Raw genomic sequence first — 22,534 nt, 5'->3', positions numbered from 1 at the left:
GAGAGAGAGAGAGAAAGAGAGACCTTTTCTGAAATGCTGTACAATATCTTATTTGACAGAGCAACATGAACCACTGAGGTGATGTTGAAAAGACAGCCAGCTGTGAGTGTTGAAGACTTCTGTAAAAAACATCTCAACAACATGTATCATGTTTTGTTTGCATTTTATATATCAATCTGAATTATGTTTTACAGTATATATAAAAAAGACTAGTTCTATGAGAGTTCACCATGAAGTGGTTTACTATATGATCACAACAACAACAAAAAACAGTTTAAACAGTCATTTATACAGCCTGTGTGTCTCTAAAAAAAAAAAACTAAATCTAGGTGCATATACTAGATTAAAAAACAATAACTTTTTACAATTACGGTGAACATAAAAACAACTCGGAATGCAAACACGTCAAACCTTGAGATGGATTGGTTACAACATTAAAACCATAATGAGTTTTACTCCAGTCAACCAAGAACCATAACAAGAATCCGAGGCAACAGTCAGCACAAACTGAGGTGAACAGAGTCATCATTATGATTCTATATTTATCCAACTCAAATGCCAAATGATCATGTATCTGACTTAGTAATCACTTTTTATCAGCTACAGGATGCTATGGTGAAAAACAGGATAAAAAACATGGATAATGGAAACAGCTAACTTGTGTAAAGCATCTCAATTTAATTTTCTGTTCATCTGTCATAAATTATTTTTATTACTCCTTTATTAATACAGTTAACAAATTCAGGCCATGACCACATATACTGGCATGTGGCATCATGTATGAGTACATCGCACTTACTGTACTAACACAATCATAAAGATTACTTTCATCTATGCCTTCATATTGATCCCACTGAGTGGTATACATTTACATTGTACTCTTTTGGCTGGTGCTTAGAACTCAGACAGAACTAAGATTTAAAAAGAAGCCAACATATAGTTCAGCAATGCTTGGACTTTCACCCAATTGCCCACCACCTTAACCAGTAAGCTTAACTTGAAAAATATTATTTAGCTAAAAATAAATGTTCGAAAATGTTATTTGGCTACAATGGTGTAGCAAAAGTTAACAATAATTTTAAACCATTCTATCCTAAAATACCAGTGATCCGAACCTGCTTGATCCACCCCTAAGTCTGAAAGTCGTTCTCATAGTCGTTCTCATAACTTGAAAACCACTTGCCACTGCAAAAGAGGGACAAACATGGACAGTTTAAAAATTATTTAAAATCAATCTCTATAGGTGTTACCCAGAATAAGGCATTCCCTTTTGAGTCTCAGTCCTCTTAATTTCTTCCTCGTATGGTCTAAGTTTTTGACTTGCCATCGTTGCCTTTGGCCTGCTCATTAGGAATAAATTAGGTGTATTTTTTAATGCAGGTAGTTCAAGGTTCAATGCAGCTAGATCAAGAAGCTATCTTATTCTGAATGTAGGATTAGGAAGTGTGCAGTCGGATTAAAGCAAATAAAGGAAACAGCTAAAAACTGTCAGACAATTAGTTTTATGCTAAGCTAATAACATTTATTATAATATTACAGTTTAAGGGAATACTTTTTTTTTTCATAGGGGAACAATTTATAGCTGGAACCTGCCAAGCAAAATAATTAGCTCTCAAGCTGCACAGCAAGTCAGAATCAGTTTTCAAGTCTTTTCAAATCTCTTCAGGTCTCCCAGCTATGACATGAAACCCTGATGATCACTCTTGTGCTATACATTACTGAGTGCCTCCATTCCTGCTGCACTCTTCATTTTGTCAGTACAAAATGTTCTCAAGGCTGCGCTGTTGGTAACATTAGAATTAAAGCTGTTAGTTGAACGCAAACTTTCGTTAAAATAAAAAATTACCAAAAACCTCAATGATAATTTATTTAATTTCAAAATATGTTTATTTATAAATTAACTTAAAAAAATAATTATCGGGTGTACTGGTAAACAGCCGTAGTATGTACTGTAGGGACTGATTATAATCACAGAGATGCTTTTTTACATGAAGAAATCCAATGTCTATGTAACTCATAACAAGGATGAAAATAAGACCTATTTCTAAAAGGATATCTCCAGTTGAGACTGAAGTAGTGTAAAACGTTTATTTATTGAACACAATTTTATTATATGAGAAGTATAAAAGCAATGTAATCGGGCCATTATGTTTGGCCGGTTCTATAAATCTAGTATTAAATCTACTTTAAATTTTAAACGAGGCCACAGGACATCATTTGTATAATGATTCTGCCGAAAATACATATTAACCTATATTAGATTGAATTCGCAGGGAAAAAGAAGGTCAAAGACCATAACAAAAAGTATCAAAGCGGAGAATGTATGATGAAAGAACATTGTGGTGTTTTCTTTCTAATTTAACGAACAGCTAATTACACAAAGAGAGTGAGAGAGCCAGAGAGAGAGAGAGAGAGAGAGAGAGAGAGAGAGAGAGAGAGGGAGAGAGAGAGAGAGAGAGAGAGAGAGAGTTAGCAATGGGAAGAAGTGTTAGAAAGTAGCAATGAATACTAAATGCATTTGTACAGTTTATGTAATTACTATGGTATGAAATACAACCATGGTAAGATTCCTATATAAAATTGTATATTGTCAGGGATCCTCCTGCCACACCCCCTCTCAGCCGCTCCCGGCGCTAATCGCCGACACCTTTTCCGCATTACCTGGTCCCCTTTATAAGTTCCCGTTCCAAACACACTCGCTGTCGGATCTACATGGTTACTCCAGTGATCTACTGGACTCCTGACCACCAGCATTCCCCGCTGGATCCTGCTCCTGGCTCTGGCTCTAAGGATTACACTCACGATTCTGGATTATACTTTCGTTACGGATTATACTTTCTTTACGGATTACCTGCCTTGTGGAATATACCCCCTTATCGGATTTACCCCGCGTTACGGTTCGTAACACTTATGAACTCTGGTTTTGTTTCTACATGTCAATAAAGAATGACTAAGTTTATCCTGTTTCCTTTGCGTGCTCACTGTTGTGACATATATAAACCAACATCATGGTTTCTCTTGATATGTAATATGTTGTAATGTGGAATAATTGATTGAATATTAGATTTTTTTTTTTTATCTGCAATAGTTATTAAAGCACCTTTCGTTTAACTACTGGAGTTTTCTGCTCATTTATTAGCCTTGTGACCATGGATATGACCTCCCAAAAAGCCCCCACTATGCCACACTGATACACTTTTTTATTGGAATTACACGGGTAAAAGAATTCAGGATACTAAGTCATGGTCAGAAATGCTAGTAATAGATCCAGCTGTTATAGTAAAATCTGCACCATCAAGAAGAGTGCACTGACTTGCACTTTTAGTATTGATTTATTGATACTTGCCCCTGACTCTGAGAGTAGATGTGGTCTGTGGTTTGTTTTGGCATGAAGATCTGTGAAACTGCAAATGCAAAGTTATTAAAATTAAAATTATGGCATTTATATTTGTACATGTAAAATGAAAATTTTTGCAACCTTTAAACATTATTTATCAAGGGTTACTGATCAAGCCCTAATGGAATTAGAGGATTAACTTGAGCACTGCTAGACTGCTTGAAACTAGAGTATCTTCAACACTCTAGAATGCAGGCAGCAACTGACCACCAGCTATTGGTTGACTGATAGGGTGTGTTATTTTGTAAGCACCATGTTGGACTTTGTCTAAAGTTATTTTAGCGAATTAGGTAAAGAAAATGATTGTGCAGGCATAGTTTACCATAAATCAAGCGGTACCTCCTTCTAGTAAGGCAGTATACAGTAAGGCATACACTATAACCTTGAAGATAATCACAGTATAATATTCTTTTCTCATGGATTTCAAAGAACACAGTTTGTAGACAGGAATTTCTGAAAATGGTAGTTAGAAACATAGCAAAATTCTAATTGCAGGGATAAATTAATTGCCTGAAGTTGAAATGGTTTTATAAAAATGCTTTATATTTTTAATACTATTAATTTAAATGTGTATGGATGCTGAAGGATATGTCAGTAAATGGCAATTTTTTTTTAAAAATGGAAAAAAACCTCTGCAGAGGAAATCTGCCTTTGAAAGAGTTCATGTGGATGTTATGTTTTAAAAATAATTCAATTTCCAATTAAAAAGGAACATTATAGTGCTGACCTCAGCCTTTGTAGTCATTAAACTGTATCTGTAAGGGGATTGTGAAACTAGAAAGCGTGAAGGAAAGTTGTGAGCAAGCCTAGCAAGGGGCTTACATTCTCAGACTTCAAATATTCCAGTTTACCATGGTTAGTTAGTATGCATATTATATACTTTCAGGTCAAAGTCTCGTTTTAATTAATTGTGGAAAAGGCAAGAAGATGGAGTTTGGCCAAGCTATCATTGCACTCTAAGCCCTAAATACAATTTCCTGAGGCACATGTTTCTATTAAAAAGTGAAAACTGGTCAGTGTCTTATAGAATAGTTTAGCTTTAGCTTGACATGAGGGCTTGTGAAAAAACAAAACCTATTTACAAAAATGTGGGAATTGTAAGAATCACTCTGAAACATGTTTACATGTCATAGCAATCATTACCCTTTAGGTAAGGTAAGAAACTCTGATTATCTTATTGCATTGGCACTTGTCAAGGTGTTTGATATAGTTGGCAGCAAGTAAAGAGTAAGTGCATTACCTTGGTGTGTGGAAAGCAGGAAAAAATAGCCCCCTGCTGTAAGCACCTACGATGGATATTTGAGTATCATTTACACTTAGATTTATGACATTTGGCAGATGACCTAAAGCAACTTACAAAAGTGCTTCAAAGTCTCTATCAATAAATACATCAGACATAGAGCATAGAGAAATGGAAGTAGGTTACCAGGTCTAATAAATGAGGTGGGAAAGTGGGAAACCTTGGGTCCTGGCATTCAGGTGGACGCTACTTTGACACACCTAAACTACCAAAACATTGCAATAAAACAAACACACCCATCCATGGCAATAAAATTGGAGGACACTGCAGAATAATGTACTCTGACAGATTGCAAAAACTGTACTAACATGGTTTAAGGAACATGACAAATATTGGCCTCCAAATTCCCAGTCTGGACAAACAAGTGAAGTCAATCGAGGCAACTTTAGCATGATGTAAAGCATCTGCTAAAGTATTGACAACAGATCTTACAGCACACCTTTAGAGACCTTGTGAAATCTATGCTTTGAGAGATCAAAGCTGTTTAGTGGTACACAGGGATCAACACAATATTAGGTATTACTACACAGTATTTTTCCCCCTTTTATATTATAAAGGTTTTGTTTGATGTTGGCTTTCATTTTTCTCCCATTTCAGGGATTTTAACATATGTGGGATGGCAAAAAAAAAAATTAGGCTAACTGAGTTGAAAAGGCACCCCAGGCCAGTCATTTATAAACTGCAACCTGAACATGGCCCATTTGAGTGCTTATAGTTGAGGTGCAATAAAAATACATCACCCACAATGTCAAAGTTTGGACATCTTTGCTGGACTCAAAATAGAATGTAATCTTCTCTAACAAGGATTAATTAATAGTTTTTTAGAACCTGGTGTTCTACAAGAAAATTACATTTTCATACAAACCAAATATAAAATCCATATATCCATATATTAATATTAATATAATTATTACAGGGGTAAAGAGTAACACAGGCAAGCAATGATATGGGTTAACCAAACGCAAACCACAAAGAATTAGAATAATAATTCTAACCCCAGTTCCTCACTTGTTGTATAAGTAAAATAGAGAAAAAAAAATGAAGGTGTGATTCAAGAAAACATTCTGGAAAGTGTCACTACTTAAAATTCCATTTGGCATCAGAGCCAACACTTCCAACAAAAACACTATTACAAATAAATACTGTATACATGATGTACTACTGTTCCAAGGTGGTTTCCACACATTATTTTTTTTAATCTTCTCTGATTCATATTTTGCTTGGTTTAACTGTACATTTCTAAGCACACCAAACCTACAATTCTTGTTCCTAGATTGATCAGGAATTACACTGGTTGTGGCTGTATTGATGAATCTAGTTTTTGTGAAAACCATTCATTGTCAACTGGACAGGCCCTATGTGTGAATATAAGCAGTTTAATCCATAAAACTAATTTGGAATCAGCAACAATGCTATGGTTAAAATTACAGAGGTCATATTAAACATTAACTATATCTCTTGAACTATATCTGCATGATTTTACAGGATTGGCAGTAAGTGTTCCTGCTCTGGTAATAAATACATGGAGAGAGATGACCCTTTTTCTATACATTAACATGTAATGTTATAGCTTAGAGCTGTACAGATTGAATTATTGTATGGCAAATTGCCACAGTAAAAAGGCTGCTTAAAAATACAATAATAGTTTCAGTTCTAAGCGATACTCAAACAGTCCTACTGAAAAGCCACAAAATACAACAATCCTGCATCATTTTCAACCAAATCCATTACATTCTATATGTCCGCACAGCTCCCTCAAGTTTCACTATGAAATCTTTTCCCCATTCTTCATCAAAATACTGCTAAAGCTTCTCCATTTTTTTGCTGACTTTTTCTTGACACAGTCCAGGAGTCTACCATTTTTACTCATGCACCAACACAAGTATCCACATGCACAAAAGACATACTCAGAGTACAAAGAATCTTGTTGAAACTTTTTAGCAATGTTAAGAGATTGATTATAGCACTTCAACTGCAAATTTCCAGGTCAGGCTCCCAAAAAAGTGTAGTAAAGTCTAATATGTAGAGAGAAGGGGATAAATTGAGAAAATGAAGTTAAAGAGCACTCAAGTTTTTTTTTTTTTTCTGTGGTTTCCGTTGCCATTGATGAATTGCTCTCTAACAAAGTAATAAACCTTTTCGTCCAATTCATATGTGAGTCATTCCCCACAAACGGTAACTTGAAAGGAAAAAGATAAGAGATCCGCTCAAAAAGAAAATGTAATTACAATGTGAAAATGTAGCATCACAACAGCATACTGTACACGCACACACAAACATGCACACTTACCAAGCCAGTGTTCTCCTGTGATCTTGCCAAATCCCTCTCTGTAAGAGTCCCAGTCCCTAAAAAAATTCACAGATCCATCTTCTCTGCGCTGTATCACCTGGGGAAATAAAGAGTTACAAATTAGCATATGTTGCCAGCACAGTCTCACAAGTGAAAGTACCAAATTGTTAGGATTTTTTTTTTTTATTATTCATTTGTCAGAAAAAACTCTAGGTGCATCTCAATCAGCTTCCTAATGTAGTTCAATAGTCGGTTCACTGATTAGCGTGGGGGCCATTTCAAGTGCTGTTTCAATCCCAAAATCTTTTCAGTGCACTGAAAATGTTCCTATCTAAAAAACATAAAAAAAATCAATAAAGAGATAATCAGTGTTATTTACGTCACCGGACATGTGTATGTTGGTGTATGTTCACTTTACTTCTGCCTTTCCATCTTGCATAAGATGTTGCAACTTCATCCATATTAAGGGCCTAAAAAATATTTCTTTGAAATTGCTATGAAGTCCACCGTCCCCAGTAAATTCTTCCCAGAACAAGAGGCATCTCCTAGTACAGTTAAATTGCACAAATATACTTTATGCACCATATTAGAATGCGACAAGAGACCAATTAAAACTAGCTCTCAAAATGAGAGCAGGCCAAAAACTATGCTAATATCCTTGAAAGAAGAAGATGCACTTTATTGCTTAGCTCATAAGAGTCCCAAAGCAGTAAAGTAAAGGAGCTACTGAAGTGCAATAGTCTTTTGAGGTTATTAGCATTAAAAAGATGGTATAATAATTTTTTTTGGTCAAATATAAAATCCAATGTTGAATTTTTTTTTACATCTTTAATAACACTGTATAATATTCTTAAACCCAGTCATGTGCCGAATTTCACACCAAACATTTAAATCATTATCAAGTGTTTATCTATATGTTTAAAAAGTACTATATAGTGAATTTCCCTGTCCCCCCCCTCCACCCCCCAAAAATAAATAAATAAATAAATAAATAATCACTGTAGTAAATGAATAAACAGAACAGGAGCTCTCATGAGTGCATTTTTTAAATTCTTTGTCAATTTCTGACCAATAATTCATTGTTAAAACCTTTAAAAGCTTAATATTTTTAATGTGTCAATAAATAAACACTGCTGGTTTGTTTATTAGCCAGCTCCCATTTCACTAAATGATTATTGGGGTTGGATAATGTCAACTGATCAGGCCGCCAGTGAACTTTTCTCAAGTAAATCTATTATGTGTGGGTTGTGCTCTTAAATGACACAATAGGAGTGAATAGTTCCTTATTAAGTTTACTGATTTAAATAAATAAATAAATAATAATAATAAAAAAAAAAAAAAATATGTGAGCCTTTTTTTATATAAAGGCTCACGTATAGGAACATACAGGAATATAATATGATTTTCCATTTAACAAAAAAATCCCTTATGGCTCCAGCGAAGTTTGTTAAATGACCACTTGGAGGCTCAAAAGGATCAAGTCAAAATGATGGTATACTTTATGCCGAGAATGTCAGCAGACAGTTCTGCAATGTAGATACAGCAAAAATTGTGGTAAACATAAAGGGGAAATCAATAAGGACAAATCCAGTGCTTTTCTATGTTAAAATTGGAAGATATGAAGCTCACATTAATATAAAAATGCTAACTCTAAATGGAATCTGAATGCCAGGTCAAATCTTATACTACTACTACCACTACCACTACTACTAATAGTAATAACATTAATAATGATCTCAACATAACTTCCTGCTCAATACGTAACTAGCAACCTTGCAAAATATCTAGACAGGGAATAAGGTAAGGGAATAACGAAGTAGGTACTATGCTTGTTAGGTATACAGTAGACACTATACACCAATCAGGCATAACATGACCACCTGCCTAATATTGTGTTGGTCCCCTTTTTGCTGCCTTGACTCACCATGTGCATCAATAAGTCTTGGCCGCACCATGACCCTGCCCCAAGTTCACCACTGTTCCTTCCTTGGGCCCATTTTGCTATATACTGACTACTGCAAACTGGGAACACCCCACAAGAGCTGCAGTTTTGGAGATGCTTTGACCCAGTCATCTAGCGATCACAATCTGGCCCTTGTCAAACTCGAATCCTTATACTTGCCTATTTCCTGCTTCTAACATGGCAACTTTGAGAAATATTTTTCACTTGCTGCCTACTATATTTCACCCACTATAAGGTGCCATGATGAAGAGATAAGCAGTTTTATTCACCCACCAGACATAATGTTATAATCAGGATCAGGTTTATTGGCCAAGTGTGTTAACACACAAGGAATTTGGTTTGAGCTGTTAATGACCAGGCATAACATTAATGTCACTATGTTATGCCTAGTCAGTGTACCTGATCATAAGAATGTAAAAATAATCAAGAAAAACTCTTCACTGATGTCAGGCTGGTATCAAGCAGATGAAACCAAAGTAACTAATAAGGTTTAATAGTCTTTAATCAGAATACACACAGCCAGGAAGTAGCCGTACAGGAAAACGGTTGTAGTCCGTAATAGAACCAGGAAACGGGTAAAGTCCATAGAATGGGTAGTCCATGAATGATCTGCAGAATGCACTGTAGCATGGATGATGAGTGAATGAGAGTGAGGGCCTTAAGTAGAGGGAGAGATGATGGGAAACAGGTGACGGTGATTAGTAAGTGGGTGAGTCGCTGCGAGCGTGCTGGGTGCTGAGGGAAGGCTTGGCCAGTGGTTCCCTGACAACTGAACAGTACATGTGAGAGCTTAAAAAGTTCACTAGAAATAAAGTGGATATTTCAATGCAGATAACCATTTGTGTGTGGGTGTGTGTCTTGGATAAAAAAAATGCCTCTATGTTATTACAAAGCATTTTGAAGAACTATAGCACATCATAGATGTTAAACATTTATAATACATATAAATTATGAACATTATTTATTTTTAATTGCAAACCCTGTGTAAAAAATGCCTTTCCTCCATTTCTTAATGAGCTTACGTTTAGCCTGAGGCTCTGTTTCTCATCTAATAACAAGCTCAGCATGCACTCTATTGTTACTATAATTAATGACAAAAATGTTCCCATCGTTTTCATTTTCCTTATTTCTTATATTATCACTTTTTTTTTCTCTTGACTATAAAGTTGAGTCTTTTTCTATATCTGTATTTTAAAATTTTTACTTGAACTAGAAGACCCAAACTTGTTACAGCATGACAATATCAATGTGTACAAAGTGATCTCCATTAAAAATATGGTTTACATAGTTTGGTGTGGAAGATCTTAAATGGCCTGCTATAGAGCTCTGACCTCAATCTTATTAAACACCTTTGGGATGAAATGGAATGTTGACTGCATGTCAGGCCTCCTCACCCTACATAAGTGCCTGACTTTACTAATGCCCTTGTGACTAAATAAACATAAATCTCCACAAATACACTCCAAAATAAAGTGAAACCTCTTTCCAGAAGAGTGGAGGTTCAACTGAACATGATGTTAATAAAGTCTGACAAAGCTTATACTGTAGTCAGGTGTCCACAAACTTTTGTCCTTATAGTGTATGTTTAATATAGATTCCTCACTTTATTTAAACCAGTCTTCAGCTTTATTCTTCTTTGAAAAGAGAATTAAATGTACAGCATAAACAATACTTTGGAATGGATACTGTTTAGCTGATGTTAACTGTTAGCAGAGATGGAGTAATTCATTCAAAACTAATTATAATTGCTTATTGGAAATTCACAGCTTCATATTTTGCCCCTAATTTCATGCCCCAGTGAAATATCAGGCAACTTTCTTCACATATCTATTCTCTCATCACTGTGGCAAAGTGTGGCACTGTGGCACTGTGGGAGTGTGCTGCTTATGAAACATCAATGGGTGGATATTGGATCACGAACACACAGCTGAATTTCCTTTCTAAATGCAATGGGGATTAGTAAGAATTTGTGTGAAAAAACACTAGTACTCAAAAACCAGAAAGATTTAGATGTTGAAGTTGTCAAAGTGATAAAGATCAGGTGACACAAAATAAGAAAAAAGGTTGATTTTCGCTGTTTGCATTTGCTTGCTTTCTAGTGCATAGGGTTTGGCATAAACAGTGTGCATCTATAGGTGAATTCACACATAATTTAAAATGAGAATGACTCAAAAAGACACAGGGACTACAAATTCAGACACACATCAGGTTTACAAATACCCAGCAGTGCTAATGACATAAACCCATGTCAGAGTGAATTCAAGCAGACTGTGGACTTTATAAAAGCCTAATTAGTTCAGGAACAGGAAACATTTCTATAGTTCAAAATCAGAGCTGGCTTTATCAACCAAGTAAAATTATACTCATGAGCAATTTAATTAAAGAGTTGCTTACATTAGGGATATAGATCTCTGTATTTCATTTCAGCTGGCTTAGTTGTTAGCACATTTGCCTTGAACCTCCAGGCTTGGGAGTTTGAATCCAGTAGCATGTATTCCCCATCCTTTAGGGTTTCCTCCCCAGTTCAAAGACATGCATTGGCCCACAACCGTGTGTAGGATATGCTGTAGAGAGGACAAATGGATGGAGGTATCTGGGGTCTTTAGGTGTTATTCCAAAGCCACTTGACCACAGGAAATAAAAATGGCCCTGGACAATAAATGTTTGTAGGTAGGGAACCTTGTGCATTAATCACATCAGGGTGCACATTAAATGGTGAAAATATAAAAGAAAGAAAGGTACCTAGGTACAAGAATAAAAACTTCAAGAATCTAGTGTAAGGGTGTAAAGATTACAGCATGTACTAGAGCTGCAGTTCGGAGAAAGTTTTACAGAATGGGTAGGCGAGTAAGTACTGTATTATTAATTAATTAATTAAAAAGACATTTATTTGATCAAATTCAGTCAGATCTAGGGCATTTTAGTGTTGACAATGCACCTATTAGCCTTTATTCAGAGAGGGACACACGTTACACACACACGTTACAAAACCCCAAACATGCAAAAGCAGCTTGAAGTGTGACTTCCATATCTGACTTCATAAAAATTGAGCAGCTCTTCACAGCATGCAGCAATTAGTGATCGGTATCTGATCCATTACTGGCAGAGAGAAAGCTGGCCTTTTAAAAATGGCACAGGGATCTGGCACAAGCTACAACTGGCACTGCTTATTGCCACTTATGGCTCATTCAGTATGAAGAAGGGGTAGAAAAAGCAATGAAAGACAGTAAAAAGGGGAGGCCAAATCGCAAAAGAGAGGGAGGTGAACAAAAATGACACAAAAAGTGTTTAATAATTTTCTGACCTAGCATGTCTCCATCAAGGTTTAAGGTAAAAATTTTTTTTTTACTATAGTTATAAATCTAACAATATATATTCTTATTTGAAAATTTTTTTTGTCCCTGGGTTCTCTTTTATTTCTTGTCATGGTTTCTTTGCACTGTACAATTACCTCTGTTTTTCTATATCCCAGTTTTATATTATTTGCTCATTTTTTTTTGTTTTACATTTGAATGATTTCTATACTACACACTGTATGTAATGGAGATTGACTTGTTGTATACACAACTGTACCCAGAACAATGTACAGTAAACTTTAATGACTACAGTAAGTATAAAAACCTACTTGTACATATACATACATGTTTGTTTGTATATGTAGAGTTTGTAGATATGTATGTATGTATTTGTGTTTGTATTTATTTGTTTGTTGCTATTGATTATTGCTAATGGAATTCACAATTTTCTATCCACAGCTGGCAGAGATAAAAAAGATTAAAAAAGTGCCGTATTTTCCGGACTATAAGCCGCTACTTTTTTCCCACGCTTTGAGCCCCACGGCTTAAACAATAAAGCGGCTGATTTATGGATATGAAACTCTTTGTATTAAATCGCGCACCCACTGAATCGGGCCACACCACATCATAAATATGGATGATGTTCCTCTGACGTTTGACCTGCCGCTCACTCGGACTGTCAACAGGAAATGTGAATCATTCGTCATGCTGAAAACAAACAGGCATGAAAAAAATGCACTTCACCTGTGTTCTGAGCTGCACGGCATCGGTAGAAAAGCTTCACCGATGGTGATTTTTAAACGCACGTCGATGCCAAAAAATAAACTCCCGAGAGAAATTGTTGTGAAAGGAAGGAGGAAGACAGTGAACAATGACTTTCTTGGTAGGCTACTGTTTAGATACAAGCCTTGTAACAAACACTGTCTTTCGTTGAAGCCTGTGTAAAGTTCATTCGTTTCAGTGTTCTTTGTCAAATTCAGTGGGTGCGGCTAATATTTGGGTGCACTTAATAGTCCGGAAATTACAGTAAGTATTTGAGTAGGTCAGTAGATAGACAGACAGATATCCCAAATAGATATACACTGTAGATGGCACAATATATGTAAAGAATATGGAATATGAAAAATGTATACACAGTGTAAATACAGATTATATATAGATATCCAATAGAAGATATCTTGTATTTTACAATTACATACAGTTAAAATTATGTAGAGGTGATTCAAAGTGACAGTGACAGAATGTAGAGAGTAGTGCTGAACTGCATGATGATTACTGGCATTAGTATATATTAGAATATATTATAGAGAATATAGGTAGTTGGGGAAGTAGATACTGTAAGTCGCTGAGTATGTAATCAAGTAGGGAGGTAAGCAGGTAGGTAGAAAATTAGGTACAGTTGGTGGAATGTAGGTAGGCGGGTATAAAGAAAGGTAAATAGAAAGTTAGAAAAGTAGACAGGTATGTAGGTAAGTATGTAACTAAGGGTGTATAGTAGGTAAGTATAAGTATACAGTAGGTGAGCTTATTATAAAGTAAGGTAGATAAATAGGGACGTAAGTAGAAACGTACTTGAATGTGAGGGTAGGTTGGTTGGTCAAGTAGGTGGGTAGGAATGTAGGTGAGTAGGTAGGAAGGTACATGAGTAATTAGATAGGTAATGAATAGAGATGAAGGTTGAAGGATTCGTTTGTAGGTACTCTAACCTACTAGAGTAGGTTAGTACTCCTTGTTCTTCCTATCTTTCTATCTATTTTACAACTTTCTTCTTTTGTTCTATCTTTATATCTCCATTTTTGTTCTTATTTAAATTCAAACCTTTACTTGCAGGTGGGCCTGGCTATGGCTATTGCTTAGCTATTCATCCTCTTGTCCTTAACATTCCACTACGAAGTGTGCAAAAGCCCATATTCTGCTCAGATTAAAAAAAAAGAAAAAACATAATATGCTGTGTTGTACTGGTGTCCACAACCACATACACTTTCTATACAATGACCAGACATAAATTTATGGCCACAGATCAGGCATAACATTATGACCACCTGCCTAATATTATGTTGGTCCCCCTTTTGCTGCCAAAACAGTCCTGACCATTGGCAATTGACAGCATTAACTTCTTTATCAATTTCACCTACAGTAGCTCCTCTCTTGGATCGAACCACACGGGCCAGCTTTCACTCTGCAAGTGCATCATTGAGCTTTGGCTGCCAATGACCCTGTCACCAGTTCACCACTGTTCTTTCCTTGGACCACTTTTGATAGATACTTACCAATGCAGACTGGGAACACCCCACATCAACTCATCAACTTTGAAAACAAAATGTTCACTTGCTGCCTAATACATCCCACCCACTAACGGGTGCCATGATAAAGAGATAAACAGTGTTTTCACTTACCAGTCATAATGCTATGCTTGGTCAGTGCATTTTTTAAAAGAAACAAACTAACCATAAGCTGCCCTCAATTATAGATCGGAGCAATTATTTAATATATAATAGCATTTAATAGATACAAATTACATTGCACTCTCAGATTGCATTACACACTTCCTATATATGTTGAAGCAGAGAGATATAAGTGGTGTTTTCACACTCTGTTTTAGCATCACATCTACATCAAGAGGGGGTTCTGGCAGGTGAGAAAACATGCAGCTGTTTGGACCGGCGTATCGAATTTGGTACTGAACAAGCACTTTTGTAAGTCACAGAATAAATGTTGAATTAACATTTTTCACAATTTTCTTTCTGAACAAACTTTCAAAACTCATTCCTTCATTCCTTGCAGACTCCATCTTCTTCAACTTCCTTCATTTTTTAACCTTCCTTCTGAATAAATGCATGAACATTACTTTTTTGATTAATGGCACACTGAAATACAGCACACACGCAGCTTTCAGCACAGTGTATATCTTGTTGATACAATGTTAGAAAAAAACACAGAACCTAAACATCAGTAACAATCATCATGAAACAAATACTTCTGACTGTAAATTACAAAAGTACATGAAAAAGTGACCACAGAAATATAGCTATTATCTTTATAGCTCAAAGCTCATTTTTATGTTAATATCATTTCACTTTACTCAAGTGGAAAGAAAATGTACATTTTGGCAGACAGCAAAGCTGAATATTCATTATTTCCACCAGGAGTGCTTAAATTGTGAAGTGCCCTAAAAAAACCTACAATTTACTTTCACTATTTATTTATTTATTTACAACCCTGTGCAAAACGGTATCAAACTTCTATGCCACTACCCCCCATATACACAGACACAAACTGTCTTGTTTTTTTTTTTTGAGAACCTTTAACCGACATAATTCTAATGCTATTCTACATTGACATCACCATAACCATAATAGCTATTTTACTATCGAAATAGTCAATATTACAGATAATACACGCACACACAACATGCATCAACAACGCTTTGGGAACGACAGAACAACACCGCCAGACTAACAAATCCCTGCCTAGTGTGGATGGGCACAGTTGAGGACTGATGGGCCAGGAGCAGTGCTTGAATTGAGGGGGGCTGGGGGGATTTGGGATCCCCCCATAAGGCATTGGGGACACCCTATGGCAACTAAAAAATAGACTTAGAGGGTCCCCAAGATTATTTTAGTAAAAAATGATGAATTGCACACCAACTGGGGACTCCCCATAAGACTTGACTCAATTTGAGCACTGGCCAGGAGTGGTGCTAAGGTCAAGACTGTAAGACCTGATGAAGGTCAGAAGGGTGGACCAGCCCACAGCATTGCCAATGTCTTGGAAAGAAAACACAGAGAAAAAAGCCTTAGAGGCCACCACACTCCGGGTCAAGTAAGCTCCGACCCCAAAAGGAGCGGGGAGACTAGAGGACATGCAAATTTTACCTGCTGAAAGACTACCTATCTACAGGAAGACCCTTCTTATACGGCCCGAAGCAGACAAACAGCTGGTCTGACTTCAAAAGGGAGGAGTATAGACTGCCTGGGGCAAGAATGGTCATGGGGCAACAGAGGGCACCTTAGGAACATACCCTGATTTGCACTGGCCATGCCTGGGATAAACTCTAGAAGAGACAGGACCACAGAAAGGGCCTGAAGGTCCTTGACCCTTTTCAAGGAGTAAATAGCCAGAAGAAATGAATTAGACTGCTTGGGAAATCAGAGATAGATAGAGAGAAAGTTTGCAAGCATCTCTTTGACCCAGGGGGATCGTCCCTTAACTGCACTCCTTCAGTCCCACTACGTTCAAATAGAAGGTAACATTTGGGGCTGAAAGGGGGGTGGGGGGGCAAACAATTTCATGATGGACACCTTGGTGTGCAGATCAGGAAAAAAAGGCAGGCCCCTGCAGGATTGCAGTGACCTAGATCGCAGGAAGCGATCATCTTGTATATTTTGAGGACACACTTCTTGCTTCTCAGCTGGCCAAGCGAGGTTTGGCTTCAAAACTGCTTGAGTAACTACCTCCAAAAAGTTCCCTAAACTGGCTGCAGAGATAAGTCCACAGGTTCGTCCATTACCGCACCCCCCTCATCCCCGTACCCAGAGAAAGAGAGGTGGAGCGCCACACCCTCTCTGTGGGGGAAAAAAACAACAAAAAGCAGGCTGCCAAACCCTGAGAGAAGGTACTGGATGTGGCAGGTAAGGAAGAAGAAAGGAATGTGCCCGTCTCCATTCTCTCTGTCAGATCCATTTGCGAACCCCACAACCTAAAACGACCGGGCCAAAACCATGAGGAAGTGTGGCGGCCTCTAAGGCCTGGTCAATGCGGAGGGCTGTTTCACGCCGCTGACCTTCGTCAGGTCCTTTAACCTTGACTTTAGGGCCACTCCTGGCTTTTCTGTCCTTCGGGCTAGTTTGTCCATCCACACAAGGCAGGGACTGGTCAGTCTGGCGGTATTGTACTCTCGTTCCCAAAGCGTTGTTGACGCAGCTCTAAAGCAATTTCTCTAGCAAAAGCTAGATATCATGCCGAGATCCAAAGAAATTCAGAAACAAATGAGAAAAAAAAGTAATTAAGATCTATCAGTCTGGAAAAGGTTATAAAGCCATTTTTAAAGCTTTGGGACGTCAGCGAACCACAGTGAGAGCCATTATTCACAAACGGCAAAAACATGGAACAATGGAGACCCTTCCAAGAAGTGGCTGGCCGACCAAAATTACCTCAAGAGCACAGTGACGACTTATCCAAAGAACAGCAGGCCTCATTTGCCTCAGTTAAGGTCAGTGTTCATGACTCCACCATAAGAAAGAGACTGGGCAAATATAGTCTGCATGGCAGAGATCCAAGATGAAAACCACTTCTGAGAAAAAGAACATAAAGGCTTGTCTCAGTTTTGCCAGAAAACATCTTGATGATCCCAAGACTTTTGGAAAAATACTCTGTGGACTGATAAAACAAAGTTGAACTTTTCGGAAGTTGAGTCCTATTACGTCTGGTGTAAAAGTAACACCGCATTTCAGAAAAAGAACATCATACCAACAGTAAAATATGGTGGTGGTAGTGTGATGGTCTGGGGCTGTTTTGCTGCTTCAGGACCTGGAAGATTTGCTGTGATAATTGGAACCATGAATTCTGCTGTTTACCAAAAAATCCTGAAGGAGAATGTCCAGCCATCTGTTCGTGACCTCAAGCTGAAGCGAATATGGGTTTTGCAGCAGGACAATGATCCAAAACTCACCAGCAAGTCCACCTCTGAATAGCTAAAGAAAAACAAAATAAAGACTTTGCAGTGGCCTAGTCAAAGTCCTGACCTGAATCCTATTGAGATGCTGTGACATGACTTTAAAAAGGCGGTTCATGTTGGAAAACCCTCCAGTGTGGCTAAATTACAACAATTCTGCATAGATGAGTGGACCAAAAGTCCACCACAGTGCTGTAACAGACTCGTTGCAAGTTATCGCAAACGCTTAATTGCAGTTCTCGCCGCTAAGGGTGGCCCAACCAGTTATTAGGTTCAGGTGGCAAACACTTCTTCACAAAGGCCATGTAGTTTTGGATTTTGTGTTATATTTTACTAATATTTAAATTAGTTTGATGATCTGAAACATTAAAGTGTGACAAACATGCAAAAAAATCTGGATCAGGATGAGAAATCACTTTTTCACACCACTGTATGTGTATATTTTATATATATATATATAATTTTTTTTAAGGCATTCATTTTTTTTTTTTTTTTAAGGCATTACACATCTGTATGAGGAGATGGTGGTATAGGAGCTGCTGTCTGACTTAATCACCCAACCTTCCCTCAGCACCCTTACAGAAATGGTACTGTAGTTTAGTGGTTAAGACAATGGTTTGGACTTAACTTAAATTTTTTAAGTTTATTAAAGTTGCTCTGGATAAAAGCATTTGCCAATTTGCTATAAATGTAAATCACACATGCGTATGAGGTGTTGCATATGAGTGAGTAAATAAGGTCAATCCTAAAAGTGAAATACTCCATAAGTATTGATACATTTTTATCTCAATATCAGTTATCATACATTTCTAAATTATAAGCATAGCAAGTTGAGCTAACCTTTCCAGTTAGTTGATGCACTAACATGCCTCAAATGTGATATTTGTATTTCTGTTCATTCTAGAAATCTTCTATTTGTGTAAAATTTGTTTTTAGATTTTAGGGTAATGTGTTTTATTTCCAAGGACAAATTAATAATGCTCATGTGCACTTTTTAAAGTGTTATAGTTATTTTTGCATCATTTTGTGTTTTAAAGTACGTTGTTTCATGTAGCAAAAACCTTTATTTTCTATTACAAATAAATAAATAAATAAATAAATAAATAAATAAATAAATAAATAAATAAATGAAAAGTCTATTGCTTTCTATACTGATCTCAGCACAAGGTTTCACTCAAGTGAAAAAAATGCACATCCTTAGTATGTCCCTGGTCTTGAGAAAACTTCTGAGCGGGACTGTTATGAGTAACTTATTTTTGAGCATGTCACTTGCTGCTGCTACTCAGTGCCACACGGATCGCATTCACTCATTGAGTCATAATGATGCTAGTTTTCCCTGCCTCCCACACACATGATTGATATTGATAGAAGCCCAACGATGCTTAAAAATCTCTTCTGTCAAAGCCTCTGTTTACAGTTAGCTGAAGGAGGAGTCCACCAGGCACCAGTCAACAATGAAGAGTTGAGCCCTTCTAGTCAGTCCATATGTGTGTAAAAGAAATTTTTTGATTGCTTTGCAATGTAAAAGTACGTTACAGCACTAGCTAGTCTGAGAAAGTGTTATAAGGTGGACGAGATGCTACGAGTGGGTGTGTTCGTGTTGACCTATAGTGCAATACGAGCGTACATTACTTTTAACTTCAAGAAAATTTGAGCATAGGCATAGATTTCATTTCAGTTTACATTTCTTCTGTTCATATTTATGTGGTTGACAGTTTGCCAAAACCTCTGTGTTTGAATTTCTTTAGGAATTTATAACATATGACTACTGTATAACATTTGTTTAATTATCCTGTTTCCTGAATATGAAGCTCAGTGAAGTGAATCACCTTTATTTTCTATCTGTATCTCTTTAGCAAAAGTATAAATACACTGCTTACATATTACCACAGTAAAGTATTATGTGTTTGAACTAGAATAAAAAGACAAAAGTATTTGCTTATGAATGTACCCCAGTATGAAAAATAAAAGCAGTAATCTTTGGGAATCTTTTTTCCCCATAATAAATTTTCCTTTTTCTTGCGTACCTTTTTAAAGAAAAAGTTTCCTATGGTTACAAACACAGTGAGAGAACTCTTACCATAGGAGTTATGGATGTGGTCTCCCAACAGGTTCTCTTATCACACAGCTTATATATTCACTTAAAAAGTGTGAGGAATGGCTTGTTAATATGAAATTTGCTACTGTTCAGCACTGATTTTTAGCCCTACATAATGTTTTACTCCTATTGTTGGATATTTTTTGGTGCAGTGGAAGCTGAATATTTTTATAACTGGCATTTTACATACAAATTGTATATGCCTACAATGAAGCAATGTCACTCATTTAAACATTTTGCTAGATCTAACAAGTATGCACAGTAAGAATGCTCAATATGTTGGCATTACTAATAGGAATTGGCCTATTTATTTACTGAGATTTAATACATTTAATACATTACCATTTATCATAGGCAGAAAATAGTTGAATATAATGTAGACATGTTGCTAGACATGTTAAAAGTTCATCTTAACTTTTAGATATTAGATTACATATATTAAACAAAACTACAATTCTACACTATATGAAATATTTCATGAACAACCTATATATAATGTATAATGTACAGACTTTTTTGGAAATTAAATCTTGACTGTCACTTTTTTATTTGCAACATAGTTTTATACCAAGTAAAATGTGTGCTAGAAGCCATTCATCCACACACTTTATTAATCTACGCTTACACACTATAAAAATAGTCCCCTTGCAAAGCAATACAGTGCTCACAGTGTTCCTGCCACTCTGGAATATGTCCCATTGCGGAGATCCTACTCGAATTGCAGAAGGTGCTTGACATGCTTCGAAAATGTTGTCAAAACGGTGATCTTTGAGCCGGATCTTCATCTTCAGGAAGAGGATGAAGTTTAAGGAGTCGAATCTGGAGAGTTGAGTTATCTCCAGTGATGTCCAGTGATTATCATCATCTTCCAGTGATGTTCTTCTGCTCTTGTAGGCACGCATGACACTCAAAACACCTTGGAGGACTTATCATTGTGTGTCAAATATCCCTGTGGAAGATTTGATGGAGAATTTAAACTTTGTTCTCTTTGTTCTAACTTGCTGTCCATGATGAAATCACAAACGTGGAAAAGCACGTTTGTGATTACCACGTGCTTTTCCACGTTTGTGATTTCATCATAATATTGATGACGTGGAAAAGCACATAGTCAGAATAGCACCATTAGTTTCAAGACTTTTTGATACCATTTTGTGTATATGTACAGTGAATATATATATATATATATATATATATATATATATATATATATATATATATATATATATATATATATATATACAGTGAGGAAAATAAGTATTTGAACACCCTGCTATTTTGCAAGTTCTCCCACTTAGAAATCATGGAGGGGTCTGAAATTGTCATCGTAGGTGCATGTCCACTGTGAGAGACATAATCTAAAAAAAAAAAATCCAGAAATAACAATATATGATTTTTTAACTATTTATTTGTATGATACAGCTGCAAATAAGTATTTGAACACCTGAGAAAGTCAATGTTAATATTTGATACAGTAGCCTTTGTTTGAAATTACAGAGGTCAAACATTTCCTGTAGTTTTTCACCAGGTTTGCACACACTGCAGGAGGGATTTTGGCCCACTCCTCCACACAGATCTTCTCTAGATCAGTCAGGTTTCTGGCCTGTCGCTGAGAAACACGGAGTTTGAGCTCCCTCTAAAGATTCTCTTTTGGGTTTAGGTCTGGAGACTGGCTAGGCCATGCCAGAACCTTGATATGCTTCTTACAGAGCCACTCCTTGGTTATCCTGGCTGTGTGCTTCAGGTCATTGTCATGTTGGAAGACCCAGCCTTGACCCATCTTCAATGCTCTAACTGAGGGAAGGAGGTTGTTACCCAAAATCTCGCAATACATGGCCGCGGTCATCATCTCCTTAATACAGTGCAGTCGCCCTGTCCCATGTGCAGAAAAACACCCCCAAAGCATAATGCTACCACCCCCATGCTTCACAGTAGGGATGGTGTTCTTGGGATGGTACTCATCATTCTTCTTCCTCCAAACACGTTGAGTGGAATTATGACCCAAAAGTTCTATTTTGGTTTCATCTGACCACATGACTTTCTCCCATGACTCCTCTGGATCATCCAAATGGTCATTGGTAAACTTAAGACGTGCCTGGACATGTGCTGGTTTAAGCAGGGGAACCTTCCGTGCCATGCATGATTTCAAACCATGACGTCTGAGTGTATTACCAACAGTAACCTTGGAAACGGTGGTCCCAGCTCTTTTCAGGTCATTGACCAGCTCCTCCCGTGTAGTTCTGGGCTGATTTCTCACCTTCCTTAGGATCTTTGAGACCCCACGAGGTGAGATCTTGCATGGAGCCCCAGTCCGAGGGAGATTGACAGTCATGTTTAGCTTCTTCCATTTTCTAATGATTGCTCCAACAGTGGACCTTTTTTCACCAAGCTGCTTGGCAATTTCCCCGTAGCCCTTTCCAGCCTTGTGGAGGTGTACAATTTTGTCTCTAGTGTCTTTGGACAGCTCTTTGGTCTTGGCCATGTTAGTAGTTGGGTTCTTACTGATTGTATGGGGTGGA

General features: G+C 37.0%; 1 protein-coding gene across 2 annotated transcripts in view; it reads right to left on the bottom strand.

Annotated features, from left to right (window-relative positions):
• Nucleotides 1–22,534, bottom strand: part of fibcd1b (fibrinogen C domain containing 1b) — a 164,755-nt gene that overhangs the window by 53,538 nt on the left and 88,683 nt on the right. For both annotated transcript variants that reach the window (XM_083531929.1, XM_083531930.1), the window contains one exon: nt 6,988–7,084. In XM_083531929.1, the coding sequence (XP_083388055.1) occupies nt 6,988–7,084 (97 nt within the window). The remainder of the gene's footprint in view (nt 1–6,987; nt 7,085–22,534) is intronic.

The sequence above is a fragment of the Silurus aristotelis genome, assembly GCF_946808225.1.
Source record: "Silurus aristotelis genome assembly, chromosome: 26".
Lineage (NCBI taxonomy): Eukaryota > Metazoa > Chordata > Actinopteri > Siluriformes > Siluridae > Silurus > Silurus aristotelis.
The sequence above is the reverse complement of the archived record's forward strand: the minus strand, read 5'-3'. Positions and strand labels throughout refer to the sequence as shown.